At 39.7% G+C, this 24,917-nt stretch overlaps 1 protein-coding gene across 4 annotated transcripts in view; it reads left to right on the top strand.

The window, feature by feature from the left end:
- Positions 1 to 23,213, top strand: part of LOC5579849 (hormone receptor 4) — a 517,480-nt gene extending 494,267 nt beyond the window's left edge. For 3 of the 4 annotated variants that reach the window (XM_021854338.1, XM_021854336.1, XM_021854337.1), the window contains 7 exons: positions 28 to 2,321; positions 9,426 to 9,578; positions 9,642 to 9,897; positions 9,970 to 10,673; positions 10,732 to 10,924; positions 10,991 to 11,106; positions 18,868 to 19,882. In XM_021854338.1, coding sequence (XP_021710030.1) covers positions 33 to 2,321; positions 9,426 to 9,578; positions 9,642 to 9,897; positions 9,970 to 10,673; positions 10,732 to 10,924; positions 10,991 to 11,106; positions 18,868 to 18,948 — 3,792 coding nt within the window. In that variant the 5' untranslated portion in view covers positions 28 to 32 and the 3' untranslated portion in view covers positions 18,949 to 19,882. Of the gene's footprint in view, positions 1 to 27; positions 2,322 to 9,425; positions 9,579 to 9,641; positions 9,898 to 9,969; positions 10,674 to 10,731; positions 10,925 to 10,990; positions 11,107 to 18,867 lie in introns of all 4 variants that reach the window. The other variant, XM_001651474.3, reaches the window with a different exon arrangement.
- The last annotated feature ends 1,704 nt before the right edge of the window (positions 23,214 to 24,917 follow it).

Raw genomic sequence — 24,917 nt, 5'->3', positions numbered from 1 at the left:
ATTTTTATTTCTATTCTCCTTCCACAGGAATTATGACACTGAGCCGTGGACCTTACAGCGAGCTCGATAAAATGAGCCTTTTCCAAGATTTGAAGCTGAAACGAAGAAAAGTTGACTCAAGATGTAGCAGCGATGGAGAGTCTATAGCGGATACCAGCACTTCATCACCTGACCTTTTGCAGCCTTTGTCACCCAAGATGTGCGATCAGCAGCAGTCGGCAGGCCAATTGGAGCTGGACGATCCCACCGAGCTCGAGGATGGCTCTCCAGCTCCAACGGCTGCTGCAAATCACCACCACCACCTTCAACACCACCCAACTCACCACCACCCTCATCATCACCATCATCACCCCCATAGCAATAATATGGATAATAACAACACGTTAACAAGCAACAATAACAACAACGACTGTATAACGTCACCAAAGTTAGAACATGATGGCAGCATGATGAAGGACGATGATGGCGACAGTGAAAGGGCGTCACCAGATTCGCCTGGTTTGCTAATCGACGAACGTCCACCTTCGAGACTGAAACCTGCGGATCCTGGTGGTTGTACGCCGGGTGCACTTCCTAATTCCTCCAATTGCGGTGGGGGCGCTAGTGTGATACGTTCGGTGGCGGATGAGCGTCCCCGGTCTTCAAGTCCGCCAAACAGCCATAATTTAGCGCTAATGAATTCCATTCAACTCCTGCAACAACACTACAGTGCAAGCGGTAACGCTGGTAGCAGTAGTAGTAGCAGCTCTATTGGTGCTGCCCATAGTGTGCCAGGTCATCAGCAACAACAGCACGTGACCGTACTTGTCACCCCATCTCGAATGAAACCAGATCATCCGACGACGTTGGTTACGCTAGGGATGCGAAAACAGGCGCCACCGTCAATTAATCTAGCAAATACCAGCAACAACACCAACAGCAGTAGCACTAATAGTAGTAATAATTGTAACGGTAGTAATAGCAACGTTGGTAGTAATAAGAACGAAGAGCCTAATAGACTTACATCGACACCGCAGAGTTCAACGTCGTCATCACCTTCATCTTCGTCGTCATCTTCGAACTCATCATCGAATTCGTCATCAACATGTGGTGTATCGCCAAATCAAGCAAACCAACAACCAGTCCATCTTCAGATGTTTCAACAGCCTCCTATCGGTGGCATGTCTAAGTTCTCATCTAGTCAATCTTTGTCAAACAATTCAAATATCCAACAGCAGCAACAGCATCTCGCCCAACAACAAATGCTGCAAGCAATGCAACAGCAAATTCGGATAAAAAAGGAACGCATGCCGCAATACACGATAGTTAACCAAAATACCAACATGTCATTAATGCATGGCAACCAACATCGCCAGCAGAACATTCACATGATTCCTAACCCACAACAACAGCTGTATGTGAAACGTGAACGACCATTACCTGGTCAGAGTCACACAGTTGTGAACATGCCGCCTGTTTCAATGGCTGGTCCCGCTAATCACCAAAGGCAACCTCCGAGTAGTCCTGTCCAAGTCTGCAATAGTACATCGCCAATGCAGCCACCAATGTCACCAAGTCAACAGCATCAAAACCGACAGCAAAGCCCTGTTCATATGGGGTCCAACAATATGGGCCAATCACCACATATTATCATCAAACGAGAACGGCAAGCAGCTAGTCAAAGTATGACTAATGCTATGCAACTATCACCAAACAACCAGCGGTTACCAAGTCCTATTCAAGTCAGTCCTACCACGTCTCCACTAAATCCCGCCATGCAGATACGACACCCCATGCGGGATGCTGCCATATTATTTCGCGTAAAAAATGAAGCACAATTACCAAATCTCATGCAACAGCAACCACCTGGAATGGCTCACCGGATAACCGTTTGGCCCGGTGGACAGCAGCGTATCAATGGCGTCAAACCGGAAGTGATCGGTGGCCCGTTACCGCCGTTGCGAAACCAAATGTCCCCCCAACAGTCGCCGCAGCACCATCAAAGTCCTAGCCCTATCGCCTCGCAAACGCCACCACGGAACACCCCGACAGTCATCATGGGCGAGTCGTGCGGTGTACGGACTATGGTCTGGAGCTACGACTCTCCACCGCAAGTACAAACCACTACGCCACCAATTGCGCCATCTTCGGCGACAAACGTGACAGCATCGCAGGGTCCGCTAGGTCCTGGATCTTCGCTCGGGATGGGCACCATTCCTCCCTCGCCGGGTAACCACCATCACCAAAACAGCAACAGCAGCAGTAGCAGCAGTAGTACCAACAACAACGAGGAGGCGGCGCATCTACTTCTAAGCTTAGGACAAACCGTAAGGCAAAACGAGGTAAACTTCTTCTACTCGGGGGCACCGGTGCCGTTTGCGTTATTTCAAATACCATCTGTGTAACCTACATTTTTTCAGCTTTTTTATAAAAATTCCTGCAACATATTTGCCGTTTGTGTTCAACTAATTGACCTAATTTGTTGAGATTTGTTGTAAAATTATAAAAAAATCAGGTCAAGCATCAAAAGTTTGTCCTAGCTATCGACAATGCATTAATAGTGATGGTTTACGAATATTACTGATAGGCAAAGTTTTGTAATAAATTTATGTACATTAACTCATCGTGCTTGTGTAAACATGGACAAAATATTAGCGAAATTATGGAAAAAATGTACGTGCTCATGTGGCATTGGAATCCACGACTAGTGTGTAATAGACGAGTATTTCACCCATTAAGCTACTGAGTTATTGAGTTACTTGATGACTCAACAGCTTCAAAGTTTACAAATTTATATTCAAATTCCAAAGGTACACGCGGGTTTTTTTTTTCAAAGCTCTCAAATCCATCCATCTTGAGAGAAAGCCGCGTGAACTTCGTTGAAGACTGTAACATCGTGCTTTGTTCTGTGTTGGACCCCTGTTTTTGCTGACCATATTTGAAATTCGTTTATAATGTCAAATTCTGTAGTCATTAGCTACTCCAACTTGTGCTTTTAAAATCGTTTCAGGAAGAGTTTTTGTGATTCCAACTGAAAAAAAAACATTCCAATTGGGAATGATTTCTCCGACAACTCCCTAAAAATATCTAGAACTAACTATCCTGGAATGTATACAACAATTTCTAGTGAATATCTTGTTGAAGTTGTTTATTTTTAAAGCTCTTTCAGAAATTCATATAAGTTCAAATTCAGAGACTCTGTATCTAGTAAAATATCCCGGAATTAAAATAAACACCCGAAGTTGAAATACAGTCTCCCAAACTTTGAAACTTATGAAAAACGGCATTCAAATCCTCCAAGTGTTATGTATTTATTTCCTCCAGAAATAGTTCATCTAAAATATGTTGCATTGATTTGTTCAGGAATCAATCATCCAATTTCGCTAGGAGTTACTTTTTTTTCTAGAATTCTTCCAAATATTCAAGAAGTTAATTACAAAGATATTGCGGGGAAATTTAAAAATTTGGATTGCTTCGCGGAAATAACGCGCTGTGGGCTATCTCCGCACAGAACAGAAGTCACACAGTGTGCGTTGACTGCTAATTGGAAAAAAGATCATCAACCTTGTCGCTACATGAGACGTCATCAAAATCACAACTTAGGTTAACTATTTCACTGAAGAAGGCTTCCTACGGCTGCTTTAAAATGTCCAATGCTGCTAAAAGATCTGATCTTTTATGTGGTGCTCAAATATTTAGAAATTTGTGTGATAGACACTCGGTTCTTGATTAGAGAATTCAACGTTGCATCATACACTATGGACCGATGCACGAGTTTACTAATTTGACGTTTGGGCGGTGCCGAATTCACTAGTTTCCATGGTGATATAAATAACACAGCACCGGTAAAACGTCAAATAGTGAACCCTTGCATAGGTCCATGCTTTCCAATCAACGGGCGATGGACCGAAACACGGAATTAGATAGCTCACAATGTTACTGTATGAATTCATTTGTACAGATTCCATATGTTATAAGGTTGTTCGTGTATGCGATTCAACATGGTACCGCAATAGAATATGTCGAAACTAAAAATATTAATCGAGCAGAAATGCATCGCCCGGCAGGAATTGCTGTAGTTGACAAATGTAATACAATTTTGTCGATCATGTAACATGGCTCAATAATGATTAAGTCTAATATTCAGTAATTTCCCGAATTTGATTCTCAATGTCACTTCAATCAAAACAATCACACCGAACAACGAGCAAGGCTGTCTATGATCTTTTTCGTGGGAAATTTCCCATTCGAACTCTCCTGATTTTCCAGGAATCAATTTTTTTCTTGCAACGCGTAATAATGACATCTCGAAAAATCTAACTACGAGGAATCCAAATGACATTTCTCAAGTTATGATTACTTGGATTCAGTAGCGTAGCTTGGAGGGTGCGGTCCGCACCGGGCCTAAAGTTATTAGGGACCCCGGAATCATGATAAAAAAATGCTCATAGGATTAGAAATTGAGTTTCTGAAACTCAAACTAAAATGCATCGGGGCAAGGAAAATCAAATTGGGAGGGGCCCTGATTTGTTAATGAGTAAGGGCTCCTATATCATCTACTATACTGATAAAGGTAGCATTTATTGTAACGCTATAGAACAGTACTTTTGAACAGAACATCCTAGTTTTGGATACGAAAATGCATTGTTCTGTTAAGGCTCAAGAATCCATTATTCAATCATCAAAAATGAAAAACCAATTTTTTCGTTCAAATCCAAAGAAATCCTCATAAAAATCTATCATTGCAATCCATAGCAATTTTAATGCAATCATAGATTTCCATATACATTGCATAACATTTAAGTAAAAAAACTGGTTTTGAAAATTCGTAAAACTATGATGGTTATTTTCCTCTTTATCATTGAATATCAGGGGGCTCTCTATAACTTGAGCCTGATGAAGCCAGAAACATGCTTAGGTTTGTTTTGTGAGCCACATCCTTAACCAAGCCGAAATGAATGTTTGTACACAATATTTTATACATTCTTGAAAAGTACCAAAGAATTAACGCGAACGAAGTGTTCACCTCTCTAAAGACTCTTTTTCACGCAATACATCTAATCTATCTGAAGTCTCTTTTTCCTTTTTTCGCATTACAATTATTTTTTATGTGAATTCTTGAGGCTCCAGAGATTACTACGTGATTATTCCATAGGTTCATAGATTTTCATCTTCTGGAGATTCATTCAGAGCTTTCTTCAGGTATACATACGTATAAAGACTTTTCCAGAAATCATCACAGGAATTCTTATGGAGATTCCTCTAGGAATTCTCCCACGAATTTGCCTTGAAATTAAATGATTTCTTAAGATATGCTAAGGCGGCTTCCACAAATTACGTAACGCTCTAGGGGGAGGGGGGGAGAAGGCTCCAGCGTTACGGCTCATACAAAAATTTAAAATTTTTCATACAAAAAGCGTTACGGAGGAGGGGGGGGTGGAGGTGGTCAAAATTTTCCAATTTTAGCGTTACGTAATAAATGGACGCCGCCTAAGAGGAATTCTTTCAAAATTTGCTCCTGAAAATCCTTCAGCAGCTCAACAACGAAAATTCTCTCAGAAATTCTTAGAGAAATCGCAGGTATTACACTGAGATGTCTAAAACTATTCCTACAGATTTTTTTCCAGGAAAATAAGTTTTATTCTACGATTTTTGAAATTCGGGGGAAAATTATTTCGAGAAATCATACAAGAATTTCTAAAATATCTCTCATGGAAATTTGGCAGAAATACTTCCATCCGTTTTTAGAACCAATTCTGCAATAATTATCCCACTGATTATCCCAGGCATTGCTCCATACATTCATCCATAGGTTATTTCACAAAATCCTTAAGATTTTTTTCCAAATATTTTAACGATAAACCTAACCAAGGATTCATCATCATGAATATCTTTAGGATTTCGTTTAGAAATATATCTAGTTTTTTTTTAAAGCATAAAATAAATCCAATAAAATCTGAAAAATCCTTAGCATCTTCTCGGACAAATTTATAGAGAAATCTTATAACAATTTGATGACTCCTTAGAAAAAATTTCTTAGGGAATCATCGGGAAAAAAACATTCTGCCAGTGTCATTGGAAAAAGTTCTGGTTGAGTTTTTCAAGGTATCTCGAATGAAAATTCTGGAGGAATTCTTCGGGAAGTCTGTGAAGGAATCATTAAATGTACTCCTGAAGAAATCTCTGAATTGATAGTTGAAGCAAACTTTTAGCAAATAACTGAATTACATTATGATGAAATTTCTGAAGAAAATCATATAATCCCACAGAAACATTTAGAAAGACGCTTTGAAAGTTGTCTGGTCGGATTACTTAAGGAATCCTTATCAAAATGTGATTCCTGTTCAGTCTCATTTTGGTTTCAATTTTCAGGCATGAGGGCTATAAAGTTCATTTCTTCCATTATTTTCAATCCCTAATATTAATATTGATTAAAAGTATACAGTCGACTCTCCACATCTCGATGTTTTACATCTCGATATCTCTCCCTATGTCGTTGATTTTTTCGGTCCCTTCATGCTACATACATTTTCACTCTCCATGTGTCGATATCTCCCTATCTCGATGTGATTTTCGTTCCCAATTTTCTCTCTGTATGTCGATATGCCCATAATCAAAGGTAACTAGACTAGATTTTAGAGATTCAAAACAATTTGCGAAGACGAAATGACATCTGTTTGTTTTTGATTTTCGTGGCAACGGAGTGGTTTTCAATCTAGTACCGTACACCCCCGTTAATTTGAACGGTACCTCATGCAAACCATCGGGGTTCATTTTTAATTTGAACATCTAGTCACCCTAGAAACGTGTTTCTGGTTACTTCTTTCACTGTTTTGTTTTGATTCTGCGTTCCGTTCTACAGTGTTCCATTTCACTTTACTCCGTTCCATGAGCTAAATGACGTTTGAACCATTTTTAATCTGAACGATGTGCAAATTAGCGGGGTACAAATTAAAAAGATGGTCCCTTCGATATCGAGATGGGGAGAGGCGACTGTATTATTGTTTCGATTAATTGATTAGTCAATTGGTACAGCCCTATTTGGGAGAACCCCCGAATTTGACTCCGCACCGGACCCGGAAACCATAGCTACGCCACTGCTCGGATTTCAGATATTGCTCCATGGGATATTCTCATACAAATCCTAGTTAAATCCTCGGAGGAGTTTCTAAATAATTTCTGGAGTAATTCTCGAAGAATTTCTTCATTAAACTCTTAAGCGAAGTATGCACTTCAACAGAAAAGTAATCGCCTATCTCGATGCGTGGGAAATTTCTTGCAAGAAATGTTCAAGAAAAACATTTTTCTTTGATCGCAGTACGCAGTTGAAAAGAAACGTCAATTCAAATGGAGCTCACAGTAGGAAATTTGTTGGGAAGAAATTTTCACTTTTCTTGAGTGGAACAGCATACCTAGCTTTAGGTTGATTTTCAAAAAGCGCTTCGGAAAATGTTTGTAGAACTCGATAAAGGAACAGAATAAGTTATGCTTCGAAAAAGAGCACCCGAGGAAATTATTGTTACTATTTTGAAGGAGTTCCTAAAAAAATTCTTCTATTTATCTGTGTAGGAATTTTGGTGGTCTGCATGAAATTCTTAGACTCATGGAGCAGATAGTATTTGTTTTTTTTTAATTTGAAAGCTTTCCAAAAAGTATACTAGGAAGAATTTCTATAAAAAATGCTACAATACAAGATAGCTTTGAAAAAAAAAATTTGGAGTAATTCTTGAATGCATTTCATGCTTTCTAACAAGAGAATTTCCTCAGGAAAGAGATCCATGCAAGAATCTTTGATGGAATTTATGGAATATTTATTGCAGAGTCTCAGAAATTTAACATAAGTAATGTTTCAAGAAAGGTTGAGGCTGAAAGGTTTGAAGTAAGGTGAAGATAAACCTAATAGCTCGCATTTCCGAAAGCTTACTAATGTTCGTTCAAGCAGAAAACATAATCGATTGGCTACTTACACTCACATTTGAGCTCTTGAAGTTAGATAAAATTAGAAAATTTTTGTATTATTAATTGACAACCCTGAATTCCGGGTATAGTTCCTGAAAGATTTCAAAATTCAAAGATTGCAAATTGATCTGAAACCAATACCATCTTTGGAGCGTTGGTATTTGGAATCTAGCATCATATAGAAACATGAAATTACATCACCCTGCCATAGTCCCCGGTAATATTCGAATGGAATGAAGTGTTTGCCTGAGTCCTTTTCCAGTTTCCCAAGTTACACTAAATACTTCACTTTGTGCAGCCTGAATTTGTTGTTCTTGAGCTATTGAATGGCATTCTTTACTTTCCCCTTCGTGGCAGCTGGTTAGTTTCCATTGACCGCTGTGCTGACAAAGCTATTGCCTTCGCTGTTCTGATCCTCTAAGCCTGTGTTATCTTCGCCATGCATATGTTCATCGTAGTACTGCTCCCATCTTTCAATCACATCGCGTCTGTCCGTCAAAGTCCCAACACGTTTCAGCTCGCGGCACAAAGATTTTGTAGGATGCGTTGAACTTCGGATAGAACTTGTGTGTTTCCTGAGAAAGACGCAGCTAATCCATCTTCTCATGCTTCGCATCTTCCAGGCGTTTTATCCTCTCGAAAGAAAGTGTGCTGTTTCCTTTTCCGTCCACAACACTCCACGTTCCGCCGGAACACTTGCTGCAACATGAGGGCCCATACTGCATTCTTCTTCTCCAGAATTTGTCTCCCTGTCAGACTAATTGTTCCCTTGACTCACACGTATTGCTGATCTCAGTTACATCGTTTATGGCTACCCTTACTTTACTCTTACAAATCTCAAAAAAAAAATCCCTATCACATCTTTCAAATATTTTCGTAGAAATTATTAGGATTTCTCCAAAAAGTTTTCAAGAACTACTTAGGCAACTTTATTAAATAGAATTATGTATTCCAATAATTATTCTAGTATTGAAGTGTGTTAACCTGGATTTTTCTAACATAAATTCTCCCAGGAATATCAGAATTATTTTCTATGACTCAGTATTGACATATAGAAACAAATAAGTTCACACTTAAATGATTTCAAATTTACTACGATAAATCTAGGGGGCAAAGCAAAACGGAAGAAGTGATGATTTGGCGTTTAGCACTACACTACAATGCTCTCTCTTTTACACAGCAATAGGTTTGTGTTCCATTACTTGTTATTTCTATGAGTTACTTATTTAAAAAATCTCAACTGATAGAATTTTCAGTTTAATTTGTCAAAGCGTAGTTATGTTGAAAATTACGACTAGTCATCACACAAAATTTCATTATTCCATCACAGTTAACAATCCTACGTAAGGTCAAAGAATTGACAAAAGAGATTTCAAAGATGTTATAGCTGCTCAGTCAAATTTCTGACCCTGCGTACCAAATTTAGAGCTTTTGGAAAGTTTTGTCTTTTAATACCGCTTGTACCACTTTACTTTTTTTCTCTCGAGGCTCAACCATGGACTCCCAATCGATCCGGACTGCCCCTGAATATGGAACGGTTGTGGGCGGGAGATTATACCCAGTTCCCCACGGGACACCAAATGCATGCTCTCAATCTCACCTCGCAGCAACCGTGGAATATGCCACCGGGTCCAAAAAAGGTGATTTTATTATACACAAGAAGATTATACATTTTCTAACATCTGTCCTTTTCGCAACTGAAGGAATTGCTTGAGGACATGCCTCCTGACGAGGATGAACAACCGTTGGTGTGCATGATCTGCGAAGACAAAGCCACCGGATTGCACTACGGCATCATCACCTGCGAAGGCTGCAAAGGATTCTTCAAGCGAACCGTGCAAAACCGAAGGGTTTACACGTGCGTCGCGGATGGTACCTGTGAAATAACTAAGGCCCAGCGCAACCGCTGCCAGTATTGTAGATTTAAGAAGTGTATCGAGCAAGGAATGGTGCTTCAAGGTGAGATACTTTGTTGTAAGGCAAAAGTATTTGAAGGTAATGATTAATCATCAATATCTTTGAACATTGCAGCTGTTCGAGAAGATCGTATGCCAGGAGGACGAAACAGTGGCGCGGTTTACAACCTGTACAAAGTAAAATATAAGAAACACAAGAAAAACAACCAGAAAGGTAACAACCACCAAAAACTCGGCATGCCCGGTGACAATCCAAAGTCGATGTTCTTGACGTCATCGACGACGCCGCCGATCAAGTCGGAAAGTATTAGTCTGCCATCGCACCTGGTCAATGGAACGATACTGAAAACTGCCCTGACCAATCCAAGCGAAATCGTGCATTTACGCCATAGACTGGACAACGCCGTCAGCTCGTCCAAGGATCGGTCGATCTCGTACGAGCAAGCCTTGAACATGATACATACCCTTATAGACTGTGATGCTATGGAGGACATAGCGACCCTACCGCATTTTAGTGAATTCCTCGCCGACAAGTCGGAAATTGGCGATAAGCTCTGTAATATAGGTGATTCGATTGTACATAAGCTCGTCTCGTGGACTCGCAAGTTGCCCTTCTACATGGACATCCCGGTAGAGATCCACACCAAGCTACTGACAGACAAATGGCACGAGATACTGGTGCTGACGACCGCCGCCTATCAGGCCTTACACGGCAGCAAAAGCATAGGTAGCCAGCTCCAATCCTCGACCGGCGGGAACGGTCCGGGAGGTGGAACCGTTCTCGCACCTGACAAACAAGACTCCGAGTTTGTCGAAGAGGTACTAGATTTAACGAAAAAAAAGCCAACAAATTGTTACTAAACTTTTCCTTCCACAGATCACAGCCCACCTGCATACGTTACAATCCTGCCTAACCACCCTAATGGGTCATCCGATTTCGATCGAACAACTGAAAATTGACGTCGGTCAAATGGTTGAGAAGATGACCCAAATTACGATAATGTTCCGACGGAGTAAACTCAAGATGGAAGAGTACGTCTGTCTCAAGGTTTACATTCTGTTGAACAAAGGTACGGTTGTGGCAAATGAATGCGTGAGAAAATTTGACTAAACGTTGTTTTTCATGTTTTTCACAGAAGTCGAATTGGAGAGCATACAGGAACGGTACGTTCAAGTACTTAGGACTTATCTACAGCACACCGTACCACACAGTCCAAATCGACTGGCGGACCTGTTATCCCATATACCTGAGGTAGGTGAAAGTTTGCACTTTTTAAGTGAAAAGTACTCCAGATTTTTGAATTGAACCAAAAAATTATGGGTGGAAAATCCTTCACTAACGATGTTTCGAATAAATTTCTAGGATATATTTTCACTGATGGTACAAAAATCTTCCACTTCACAAAATTCCTACTTTCTAACTTTTAGAAAATGAAATAGTAGTTTACGGAACAAGTTGCAGAATGATCCTACGAGGTTTGCCGAGTAGGATAATTACGGCGAGTGCTGTAAAAATCGAGTTCTGCAAACGAGTTACGTACAACATTTTTTGCAATTTCGTAGAAGACCACTTGAGGGTATCAGAAATTATGTCGGAATGCATTCACAATTATTTTATAATTTCTGAAAAAATGTTGTGTAATTATTAATTATGCAACTCAAAACAGTTGCGTAATGAGAATGTGTTGCGTAATGACTCATTACAGCACTGGTTTCAGTTGCGTAATGACTATTCCCGCACTGCATACTTCAGTGCAGGAAAGTAGGCCGTTTCATGGCAAATTGGCGTGATGAAAAACAGCCTATTACGATGAGAACTTTTCGTACGACCGATTCGGTCAAGCACTGGATTTGAAAAGGATGAGTTGAAAATTTCAAACTACCAGGTTGCTACGATCGAAACGAAAATGGCAAACGATCACGTTCTAGAAGGTTCTCGTGCATGTGCAGTAGAAACAGTACAGTGCGACTCACAAAATCTGATTGCTTCAGTTTTCTTTCTTTTGCACCAGTGGTGCTCATCCTGCAGCCCGCGGAACACTTTAAAAAAAAAAAATTATCATGAGAATCTTTTTTTTCATTAAAACATACCGTAAGGACGCCATTCACCGCTCATGCTCCATTCACCGCTCATTCAATTATTTTGAAAAATGTGAACAAATTTTCGCAATAAAAGTTATTAGCATGTATTAGTATACCAAAATGGATTGTATCAGAATGAAATTCATATGATTTTATATTATAGATAATTTATAAAACATAATTTTAGGCTGTTTTAGGCGGTAAACATGAGTTCAACAATGATTTTATTACGGCAGATGAAAAAATGCTTCTTAGCTGCCACGGTTCAATATGTTGTTGTACTATAGTACAAAGAATACAGCCAGCTAATGAAAGCAACTTAATTCCAACTAGTGCTGTAAATAGGGCCTCATATTTCGGATGAGCGGTGAATGGCGCCCTAAACCTGTATCATTGACAAACATGTCATTCGGTACTATTATACATTTTTCACATTTCAACTTTTTTCCTACAAAAACAAATGTTCAATCTTGCGTCTAGTGCAAAAAGTTGTAAAAAATCTCAAACAGCCGATTTTTGACAGAATTTTACATGTTGAAATGCTGTTAAATGAGCGGTGAATGGCGTCCTTACGGTACATTCTTCTTAGATGAAATACATTCACCAGGATGTAATGTAAAACGCTTGGTAACTTTTGATCTTAGAAAATATGGAAATTTTTGATCTTAGAAAATATGTGAGGAGCCAGACCCAATTCTTGACACTTTTGATTCACTTCAGCGGTGGGATTTTTTGAAAGCTACTGAGCTCATATTCGGCCACAATATGCGTCGCACTGAAGCGCTTCTTACTCCCATACCAAAGTGAATCATGGAAGTGCCCAAGTGGTTCTGCACCATATTCTACGAGACTTCTGCTTTTTAATCCAAATTTATAACTGAAAAAGAACAGTATTTTTAACCTTCATTGTATTCCAAATTAAAAGTGTTACGGTTGAACAAGCGAAAACAAATATGAGTGACACCTTCAACATCTTCTTCTTCTTGGCATTACGTAATCACTGAGGCAGAGCCTGCTTCTCAGCTTAGTGTTCTTATGAGCACTTCCACAGTTATTGACTAAGAGCTTTCTTTGCCAAACTTGCCATTTTCGCAATTGTATATGGTGTTACCAACCACACGATACTCTATGCCCAGGGAAGTCTAGGAAATTTCCATTACGAAAAGATCCTGGACCGACCGGGAATCGAATCCAGAAACCTTCAGCATGGCTTTGCTTTGTAGCCGCGGAATCTAACCACACGTCCAAGGAAGGCCCTGACGACCTTCAACATTCAAACTCAAATTTTGAAAGCTATAACACTTTGAGATAATTTACCCAAAGTAAGATAGCTTTCAAAATTTGAGCATTAATTTTAAGACGCCTATCACTAAATCCAGTAATTTCGTACAAGTTAACTAACTGATGGAAATTCTAACCAATACCGCAGAATGAAAATATAACATGTGTTCGCCGTGCTTCATATCAACTGATTGTTGTTTCAAACACTTATCGACACACTATTTTTTTATTGGGATCTATACCTTTATTGTACCTTGATGGCTACAGCGTATCGTCACGCCATTGCCGGGCGTATTGTAGATCTCCATCTTCGTCGGTCTTGGGTGATACTTCTCCAGTTGCTCCGAACTTTTAGGGTCGTCAGGACCTCTTCCACTGCGTACAGCCAGCGTCTCCGTGGTCTTCCACGAAGTCGCCGACGTCTACCTGGTTCCCTGTTGAATATTATTTTCGCAATTTTTTCTTCCGGCATTTGTACTAAGTGACCAGCCCACTGAAGTCTGCCGTATTTCACATGCTTAATCATATTCGCATCATTATACACTTGATACAACTCGTAATTCATGCGCCTGTGCCATACACCATTTTCGAGTTTCCCAACGAGTATTGTCCGCAGCACTTCACGCTTGAAAACACCGAAGGCGTTCCGGTCTGCATCTTTCAACGTCCATGCTTCGTGCCCGTAAATCCTTACAAACATCTTCAAAAGTTTGGACTCTATCCCACTGCTGAATTGAAGAAAATACCTTGGAGTTATTTACTCTTTGATGGTGTGTTCATGAAGTTTTCAAACCCGTTTTCCATACGAATGTTCAAAAAATTACAGAGGAATGGAACATGTTCCAATCTTAATGAAACTTTCACAACTTGCTTGTCACTACGATATATTTTCGAGAAAAATATAAAGATGATCAAAACAATTTCCATGTTGATGTTCTACGGTGCGAAAGTCTGTAGTGGGACTGATATGCGGTTACTTTTCAGTATGGGACAATTTGACTTGCTGTTTTTTCCTAATTTTTCCGAACAAATCATAATATTTCATTAGTACAGCTGAAAGACCATTGGAAGAGATGTTGAAACTGAACTCAACTCAATTTTGACGAAAATGCAGATGGGACTGACTTGCGATTCACGGCAGTAAAATTATCCCATAATGAAAAGTAACCGCAAATCAGTCCCACTACAGATTCGCACCGTGTAACACAAAAATGAACCGGGTTTTGATAATCTTTATATTTTTTTCGGATAAGTATCGTAGTGAAAAGTAAATTGTGAAAGTTTCAATACGTTTTGAATATGTTCCAATCCTCTGGTTTTTTTTTCGAATATTCGTATCGAAAACTAGTTTGGAAACTTCACAGCCCATTTTCTCAATACCTAGTTTTTACAGATGGGACAGACTTGCGACTCATGATAGTCATAAGTCATACTGTCAGACTACTATGATTTAAGTACTGTGTTACCACACTGATAGCTTTTTTAACCACTCCTATGTACGGTGCATCCACAGCTTGCGCGTCATCACCAATGTTGTTACCTTCTCGAATATTCTTGAGGAATTAAAAAAGCTAGATAGTTCAACATCTTTTTTATTCGGAAGGTAATACTAGAATAATCACAACTGACAAATTTTCTCACAGTTGTCCGGCATTTCTAATACTATTTGTATTTGGTGATCGTATCCATCTCACCTTTTCATTTGATAGCAGTAGTAGTCTTGCAATCTTCTTGGTGGCCGGATTGATCGCTCTGAACGTTGTCTCACAGAATGTATCCGTGTCGATGTCTGGATTGGCACGGTACCATCCGTCGCTAATAAGGTGACGAATTTTTCATCGCTTGACATTGTTTCTTTGGGAACATGTATGGCAGTTGGCTCATTATCCGGATAAGCGAGATCTTCAGCTGCTCTCTGGGATACTGCCTGTTGATCGGTAATTCGCTCCACTGATGTTCGAATGAGTCGAGTCAGAAGTCTTCGAAGAAAATGGATAGCGGTTCGGTATCCGGAGCTGCTTCTTCTGTAGCCGACCGGAGTTGATCGATGTGTGAGCGCAAAATTTGACGGTTACTGCGATAGGCAGTAGACGGGTTTCGGCGATGTTTATAGCAGGTCATAGGTCATAGGTCATAGCAGCGCCCGTTTGTTTGAAACGTTTGAAGTGCTGTTGTGGTGGACGTCTGCTCGTCTTGATAAAATCGGCATTTTTCCACCCGCAGATGGAAACCATACTCACGCAGCTGTCGAAACAGCATGTGCAGAATACGGATGTGTTCCTCAAGCGTCTTGCTGTGCACCAGAATGTCGTCGAGGAAAACTTCCACACCACGGATTCCGGATACCATTTTCGCCATTAGCTGCTGGAACGCCCCGGATGGATTCGTCGTCGACCTCCACCTGTAGGTAGGCATCCGACAGATCGATGATGCTGAAAATTTTACTACCAGACAGCTTGCTAAAAATCTCCTCTGGTGTTGGAAGAGGGTGGCTGTTCGATTCGAGTGCCGTATTTAGCCCAGTGGAGTAATCGGCACAGATACGTACGCTTCCGCCACGTTTTTTTACTACGACGATGGGTGCCGTCCAGTCGGAGAAATCCAACGGCGAGATGATGCCCAAACGTTCGGGCCGATCCAACTCCTCGTCCAAGAATAGCGCGAAATGGGACCGGAAGCTTCGGCCGCACTGCCATTCGCCTGGATGTTCGGGTGCTTCTTGGAGTCCCTAATCGATTGGACCGATGAAGATGTTGGTTTCTTCTCAACCAACACCGTGTCGTGCTTGAGATTCGACAGTCGTTGGCACTCGGTGACCAGCCCTTCCAGGTTGATGTTTCCAGCTTGATCGGATTCGAGCTTCGATAGAAGTCGCGTCCTAACGTTAGCGTCCTTCGCTTATTTGACACTGCAGATGAACAGTTTCTGCAGTTCAAAATTCTTACATTGCGGGTTGATGACTCCGGCGTACAAAACGGAGTCGTCAGCTTCGCTTTTTTCGAGCTGAAGACAGTCGTAGAGCTTGTTGAACAGAGATTTCTGATGGCCGAAATCTTCGTCAGCTTGGCCACAAAGTGAAATCGCGTTAGATGGATGGCAGCAGATAGTTGAGCAATTTCTCGTGCACCGAGACGCTGAGACTGCGTAGCAAGAGCCTTACCTTCGCAGCATCGTCCAAATCTTTGCAATCCTGTCGGAATAGCTCCTCATACTTCAATACCAGCGGTCGAACGTTAGCCTGTTTTCCGGGTAGAAATGGAACTCCTGGATGTTGGAAGCGAGCGATTCGAGTTCATTATCTGACGTTTGAGCGGTGCCGTGTTATTTATGTTACCATGGAAACGAGTGAATTTGACACCGCTGAAACGTCAAATTCGTGAACTCGTGCATTGGTCCATGGATCAATGCACGAGTTCACTAATTTGACGTTTGAGCGGTGCCGAATTCACTCGTTTCCATGGTCACATAAATAACACGGCACCGCTCAAACGTCAAATAGTGAACTCGTGCATTGATCCATGGACCTATGCACGAGTTTACTAATTTGACATTTGAGCGGTGCCGAATTCATTCGTTGCCATGGTCACGTAAATAACATGGCACCGCTCAAACGTCAAATAGTGAACTCGTGCATTGGTCCATGGACCAATGCACGAGTTCACTAATTTGACGTTTGAGCGGTGCCGAATTCACTCGTTGCCATGGTCACGTAAATAACACGGCACCGCTCAAACGTCAAATAGTGAACTCGTGCATCGGTTCATTGCTGAAAGTGCTTCTTCCACCTGACAGCCACCACCGTTTCATCGGTCAGCAGATTCCCTTTTCGCTCATTGCACATGGCGGGGACTGGTACGGTATTGTGCCACACGCCATTGATCTTTGCATAAAATCTCCTCATATCGTTCCTGTTCATGCTATCCTGAGCTTCGGCTACCACACTTTCTTCGTGCTGCTTGTTCTTTCTGCGGTGGAATCAATTTTCTTCGGCTCTCGCTGCCCTGTACCGCTCTCTGTTCTGTCGGGTACCCGCCACAAGCATACGGCTTCTGGCGACATTATTCATGTCTGTCACTCTCTGGCACTCTTCATCGAACCAGTCGTTTCGTCTTCGTCGTAGATCAGTGCCAATCACTTTCCGCGTAGTTGTTGTCACAGCTTCGTGGATAGGATTCCACAGGCTGTCGATATCTCCAGCAACGTTGATTCTTCCCAACTGCTCGTCTAGCTGCTGGCGGTACAAGTGTTAGATATTGAAGCGTAGCGTTCTGGAACTCGTAACGCTGAATAACCGTTCCCGAATTTTAGCTATAACGAGATAATGATCCGAGTCGATATTAGAGCCTCGGAAGGGTCTGACATCCATAACATCTGAGAAATATCGCTCATCAACCAGCACGTGAGCTATTTGGGAGCAGGCACCGCCACTCGGGTGTCGCCAGGTGTGTTTGCGGATATTCTTGCGTGCGAAGTAGGCACTGCTGCTTGCCATCCTTTAAGGGTACACTGCGTAGGCCGCATCTAGAACTCATCATTAATGTCATCTGGATTATCGTTCGTTGGCATATATATGCTGATTAGGTCGTAGTTGAAGAACTTGCCCTTCATTCTCAACACACAGATTCGGTCGTTTACCGGTTTCCACTGAATAACTCGCTTCATCTGCATTCCAATCACTAGGAAGCCGTGGAGTTGGCTCCGTCGCCGCCGCTCTAGTATTTGTGGTACTTGTGTTGGCGATGGGATCAAGCGATCGGAATTGACATTCTCTGGTTTTCGGCCAGCGTATTTCCTGAATAGCTGCCACGTTCACGCCGACATTCCGCAGTTCACGTACCAGGAGCCCAACACGCGCAGCTTCATTCAGAGTTCTCACATTCCAAGATCCGTCTTTCCAATTGTCCTCTATTCGTTTCCAGGTCTGTTGCCGTAAAATCTATCCATTTGTTCTACTTTCGTCTTTCTTGGTTAGTGAAGAGTCTTCGATAGGCCTTCTTACCAGGGTTGCGCTACCTACATTGTGCTAGAGGGGCTGCCTCCTCGGTGCTGACACGAAACGTTTGTTCTTTAAATGATGACCACGGTCATAGCCATCACAACCATCATCCTTTATCAGGGCTTTGGACCTATAGCTCTGGTTCTCAATAGTTTCAAGTTCTTTTGGACATGCTACTATGGTGAGCCGTTATGCTTTAGCGGTTACTTTTCAATTATATGAGTCCGTATAGGTATGCCTCCGAAAGATCACAAGTTACACTTGTAGATGTGAAGGTCTGTACTCAAAGAAGTTCTTGTATAACATTAAATGGTCGATGAGCTCAAAACTAGATAGAATAAATTTTCATAAGCTTATATGTTATAATATAAATGTTGGTCATAAGCCTGCGAGCGATCACGTGATACGCTTGCAGATCTGAAGCCCTGCTTAGCTGACATAGAACACCAAGGCAAATTAGCATATAGCTGACAAGCTATGTCAAACAAGTCTTGTTTATAGTCTATTTGATATTAATTTAGGAAATTTCATACAGAACAGAATTTCGATGGAACGAATTCCATTTAAGTAATAAAAAAATCTATTTACATAATGACGCATTAAATAAGTACAGGTTTCGGTGTAAAATAATCCATCTTTAAATTTTTCTTGCAGATCCAAACCGCTGCCAGCTTACTTCTGGAGAGTAAAATGTTCTACGTACCGTTCGTTCTGAACTCTGCCAATATTAGGTAGCAGATGATCGAACAAGGGATGATTGAACCTTTTCAGCATGAACTGCATCACCAACAGCATCAGCAGCATGACTCAGATACTACTGGAGAACAACAGCACCAACTGCACGACATTGATTTCGCTAATCAGCACCACCCATTGACACAGGTTGTGCAGCTATCATCGCCATTGGCCGTTCAACAGCAGAACGTCGCTAAACGACCACTGCCATCGACCACAATCGTCAAACAGCAACAACAGCAAATCGTTCAGCTGCAACCGCGGCAACAACACCACACACTGCCGAACTCCCCGAACAGCAACAACAGTGGTTCTGTGACGATTTTCGTCATCAAAACTGTGTTACCTGACGAGTGATTCTGATTTCCGCCTGATTACTTTTTTGAAAGTTTTTAAGTCCCAGTGATGAACATCGGAATGATTGTGTTTCTTTTTTTACACGAAAGTAGATTTTTTATTTGTTTTAATTTGTTTCAAAATCGAGTCGATTCTCGTTTTGTTTTCATTTTTAATATATGAGCTGTTTTAACTTTTACTGATTACCTTGTTCTTATTTTACGATTTCTCGTTGAGCGTTGAAAGTGTCGTAAAATAGAGAGGTGAAAACAATTTTTAACATATAAACAGAGTAGTTATAAAAAGCATTATATACAAACACATACAAAACTGAAGTAAATAGAGAGAAAATAAACATTTTTGCATATACACAAACACACACTCATATATACAGAACAAAAAAAAACTTTTGTCACTGATATGTAAATGGAAATATACCTTATGTAATAAACAAAAATGTTTCACTCTAAACCTGAATGTATTTGTGCATTGATGCCCCGGGCGATTAAATGTCAATGGTCATTCTAAAGAAGTAGAATTCGCTTGCGGGTGCCGAGAGCCTACTTTTTGACGCTTGCGCGTGATGATTGCTGCAAAAGAAAAAAAAATCCAATCGAACACAACTCACACACAATAGCATGGATTCACATTCGAGGAAAATTCGATATTTTCCACTACTAGGAAGTCTGAAATTAAATGCCTTCTATATTATAAATAGAGAAAAAAAATGAAAAACACGCGAAAGTAGGTGTAATTGATAAGTGAGAAAAAAAGAACGTCAAAAAATGACAAACTAAAAGGAAAATTCTCATAGAAGTATATTTGAACAACAGCTACAAATATTCGTATTGAAGACAAGAATAAAATAGAACGCCCCGAAGATATGTCGTGCATAAAATAAGCGTATATAAACACATATATTTTTATATATTTAATTGATCGATTCATTGTTGTTCTTCTTATCAATATTTTTATTAGCTAATTTTACAAAACGAAAGTCGTAAATATGGCCGCCGCACGCGTGCAGCGGAAAATGTGTAAATGTATTTGCCCATTGAAATCGTTTTCGCAAACGAAAGCTAATAAAACCGATAAAATATTGTATTGTAAATTGTCGAACCAGCTGGAGATGTTTGTATAGAAAATGTTTCACGAGAGGACGCACTGAAAGCTACTTTAACCTCTTATACCTTGTAAATATATCAGATTCATAAGCTATGCTTTTATATTTTACGTTTTCAATGCATACATTAGTTGCCTAAGTAACTTGATGCTTTTAAAGTTATTCTTTTTCACGATTGTAAAAACTATGAACGGCTCGGAAGCGATTTCTCCCATGTATAAATACATCTCTGTTAGGTGATAGCACTTTTCGGATAGTTATTTGAAAACGCCTTTAGTTGAGAGTCTCTCGCGGAACCGTTGCCGCTTGTTTTTCTGATGTTGATTGCACATTATGAATTGTTGCTAAATTTACTTTCAAATAAGCAATTATGAAGTTGAAACACAGTAGTTAAAACGGATTTGCACTCAGAAAACCACGTGGACTTCTTAGGAAAACAAGAAAAAAATGATCAATTGTAATATGTATGTCCATCGTAGAGAATCGGATCGTTCTCTTGGCACATTTGATTCACTTCGGTTATTTTAAGCTACTGAGCTCATATTTGGTCACAAGTGTCCTGGTAATTCTTTACTCTGACAACCATTTATTTTTTTCGCAAGAGAACTGTAATTTCTGTCTCTTTTATCCTTCTTCTGTTTGGGTTAGAAATTTTCTCGACTTCGTGGACATACAGTATCTATATGCTGGTCAATTAGAAAAAAGCTCTCAGTTAATTCCTGTGCAAGTGTGCTTATGAGTAGGCTTGATAGAGAAACTCCTCTGCGATGCAAACATGAAGCGATTTTGACATTTTTCTGAGGAGTAAAAACTTCAAAATTTCAAATACAGATCCTCAAGCAATTTGAAAGAGAGTGCAAAAAAATGCGAGGATTTTTTCCTGATACTCTCTCTCTCTCCTGTTGCTATGCTCAGCTTTACTCACGCTACAAAAGAACTCTTGAGTGTCCTGCCCGACCAAGACAGGCCTCGGGGAGTTGTGATGGCACTCATTTTTGATGGAATTTTACTCTGTTGTGTTTAGTGCTGCATCTTCCTCGCTCGTTTTTCATTGCCTCTCTGCTTAGCATTTTTTCGCTCCCTCGCAAAAAGGCAAAGGCAGCACGCTGCTCTAGAGTATGTCACCGACCTCTGATGATGTTGAGGAGTATTATCAAGCTTGCTTATGAGAACACTAAACAGATTCTGTCCTAGCTGATTAACTAAAAATATCCATAGAATGTTTGCAACTGTTAGTGTAGATGATAGGTTCCCAAACTTTTCAGGTGCACGATCCACCTAAACATTCTTTGCGACCCACCAGGGAAAAAAATCTAAAGAAATTTGTTTTTACATACAACCTTTTGTGTAAACTTTTGCTTAATTATCGATAGGATTCAATAACACGGCGTTAAAAATTACGTAACTCTAAATCTTTTCAATATTGAAAACGTTGAAATTTTTTGTTCTCTGCATTTCTACTTGTATACATCAATCAAGTCAGAAATCCAAATATTCCTATTTGAAAAATAGCATTTTTCATCATTATATGTATCAAATTTTCAGAGTCAGAACAATTAATGTAGGTACTTCTGAGGAAAAATATTCAAAAAAAAACTTCTATTCTTGGTTACGTTTGAATGAACTTTCGATCGAAAGTCGATTCGCATTCCCGTCAACGCCAGCGAAATCAAGTGATTCAAGGGATTCGATCGAATGTTGAATCCGCCGTTAACATAAAAATAACGGTAATGATTCGAACAAGAAACGTTGACAGTTAACTGCAAATTTTCCTTATCAAATTTTCTAAAATCGTCATCAAGCATACTAAAAATGCCTATTTCGAAAATCTTGGTCAATCTTCTAATCTTATGCCCATTTTTTCTTAAACAAACAATGTCGAACCAAAATTTTGTCAGAGTGTTTTAACCTGAAATACCAAACCAAGATTTTTTTCTAACGATCCTCCAGAAACCGGCTCACGATCACCCTGGGGGTTGCGGCCCACAGTTTGGGAAACTATGGTCTAGATATAACAAGCAGATTTCAGTTCGCAGAGTATGTAAAGCCAGCGTTATAACTTCATATAAATGCTACATTTTAAGTTATAAAAAGTAACAGTCCAAAAACTGTATGAACATCAGAAAAATAAGCAGCAACTTTCCTTATGTACTCGAGTTTATTAATGGACGGTGGATTCTTCCGACTTTCCTCCATTGGAGCAAGTACACGTACTATTTACATTACGGACTGTAGTGGAGCTCAAGCCTCCGCTTTTCCGACACATCACAAATAAGCAACGTTTGTTTTTTTTTTATCTCGACTAAGATAATTTGTTCACTAGGTTAGAAGTGAAGAAAACGACCAAAACTGATACAATGATCCTCCTTTTCAAAGCTAAACTAAGAGACAACCCTCTATTTTTAGGCAAATTATTTATCCAAACTGTTTTTTATATTGTAGGTGAAAAGAAAGGGGAAATTAACGAAACGTACGAGAAATTTACTCATTTCGAAATGTTTATGAGACTCGTTTTTATTAAAGTAACTTAAAATTTTTCTGATAAGTCTATTTATGCAAAAATATGTTTTGTTTTCGACGTGGATTTTTTTCCAATGCCAGAAGCTACATTTTTTAGCTAGTACGTGCGTTTATGGAACGATATGAAACCAAAAATTTAGGAAAGCTAATATTGTATTTGTAAAAAGTAACGAATTAACAAAAAAAAATTCTCATCGCCTTTCGTCAGGAGAGAAGTAAATTGTTTTCGCATCATAAGCCCTTCGCCATTTTTGTTATCTCTGTACCACAAATGAAAAAAAAAAAACAATGCACACTAATACACACCGAAATTAAAAATACACAAACTCATACTCTCACATACTTACGAATCATGCACCACTTTACAACACATTTCGCATCTACGCCATCCGCATTTTTTCACCGAAAAGCAGACCAGAACAAAACTATGTGTACTAACCCATATACGGAGCCAACCAGAACTCAATAGTCACGTGTATTTGACGGAGATGAATCAAACTAACCTTTGTAAATGTGTCTGGACGTTTAATATTTCGTAAATGGAACTCAAAATCAAAGTAAAATCCCCTTATTACGGAAACCATTGTTACCAGTGAAACCATATTACTTATATTAATTATTGTGTAATGCACGATGAAAAAACTACAGAAACCTGGAAGGAAAACCATAATAGATAAAAAGGAAAGTAACAGCTAATGCATTCATACAAGATAGTCCATAAAACGAAGCATTCAACACATACGAAAAACACACTGGCACTGAGAAAGCAAGCGAAAAACAGTTAATACAAAAGACTAAAGTATACAACAGACATGTACACAAACACTGAAAAATAAACAATAAAAGTTACCCTCAAAACATACTAATATAGAAATACCGAACACTGCCACGTGCTAGAAGTATAACAGAAGCAAATAGAAGTAATATGCTGCAATGCATGCAACAACAAAAAAAAAACAGAAAAATAAATGGACAACAAACGAAATAGCCGTTAATTGTTTATCAGTTGTTGGAACAATCGCAACTCAGATCATGTGTCAGTAATGTAGTAAAAAAAACTCATTTCGAAGGACTACTTTTTCCTTTTCTAGATTTTATCGTTTCCTCTTTGTGATAGTAGATTAACAGTGAATTTCCGTTCCCTCGCTTTCCGTGAATCGCCTGGAACTGAAAACAACGTAGCAGAAGACTAGCCATTTGGACAATAGATATTAGAAATAATCTATTAAGAAGGTTTAGATGAAAGGAGTCTATGACAATTTTGCTCATTTTGTTGAATACCTACATGCGGTCAAATAGCCAGACTTCTTGGTACGTTGGTGATAACGTTGGAAAGGAGATGTGCGTGGTCAGGTTGATCAATTGAAACGTTTCTTTCGAAACTACTCCATTCTACAGAAACTTCCAAATATCCCATCAACGGTGATACTATCAAAATTGCATACTTAGCCATTAAATTTAAGCTCGTAAAAATTTCGTTGTAAGATTACTCTACATTTTAATACACTCATAAGTATATAGGTAGTTTAATATATTACTGAAAGCGAAGGTGGTTCAAAGTTACCAACAAGAAGATCATAAAATAACCATTGCAAACGTTTTAAAACTAGATTCCTCATTAGTGCGACCAGTAGAAGGATTTCATAATCATTCAGGCCTTCAACGTATCACCGTTCCTCCACTTCTCCCGTCCATGGGCTTTTCACGAATCTAAAGACTTTTCCCGATTCACCTAGCCAGACTCGAAATAGTTTAATAAAATACACTGCCAGAAAACTACCTTACAGTCCATTACTACACAGCAAAACAACTAAATGTAACGTTTTTTATGTTACAAACTTCATCTAACAGCACGCAACATGCTCGATACACTCTGAGTTTTCATGACTTCAACAAAATATAGAGGTAAACCACACGTAAAATCAAACCAAATACAGCTGAAAATCTGCACTCAGAATAGGAAGCCAGCCAAGCTTCAACCCATACACGA

This window comes from Aedes aegypti, chromosome 3 (assembly GCF_002204515.2).
Source record: "Aedes aegypti strain LVP_AGWG chromosome 3, AaegL5.0 Primary Assembly, whole genome shotgun sequence".
NCBI lineage: Eukaryota > Metazoa > Arthropoda > Insecta > Diptera > Culicidae > Aedes > Aedes aegypti.
Note: the sequence above shows the minus strand (reverse complement) of the source record. Positions and strands in the feature narration are given on the sequence as shown.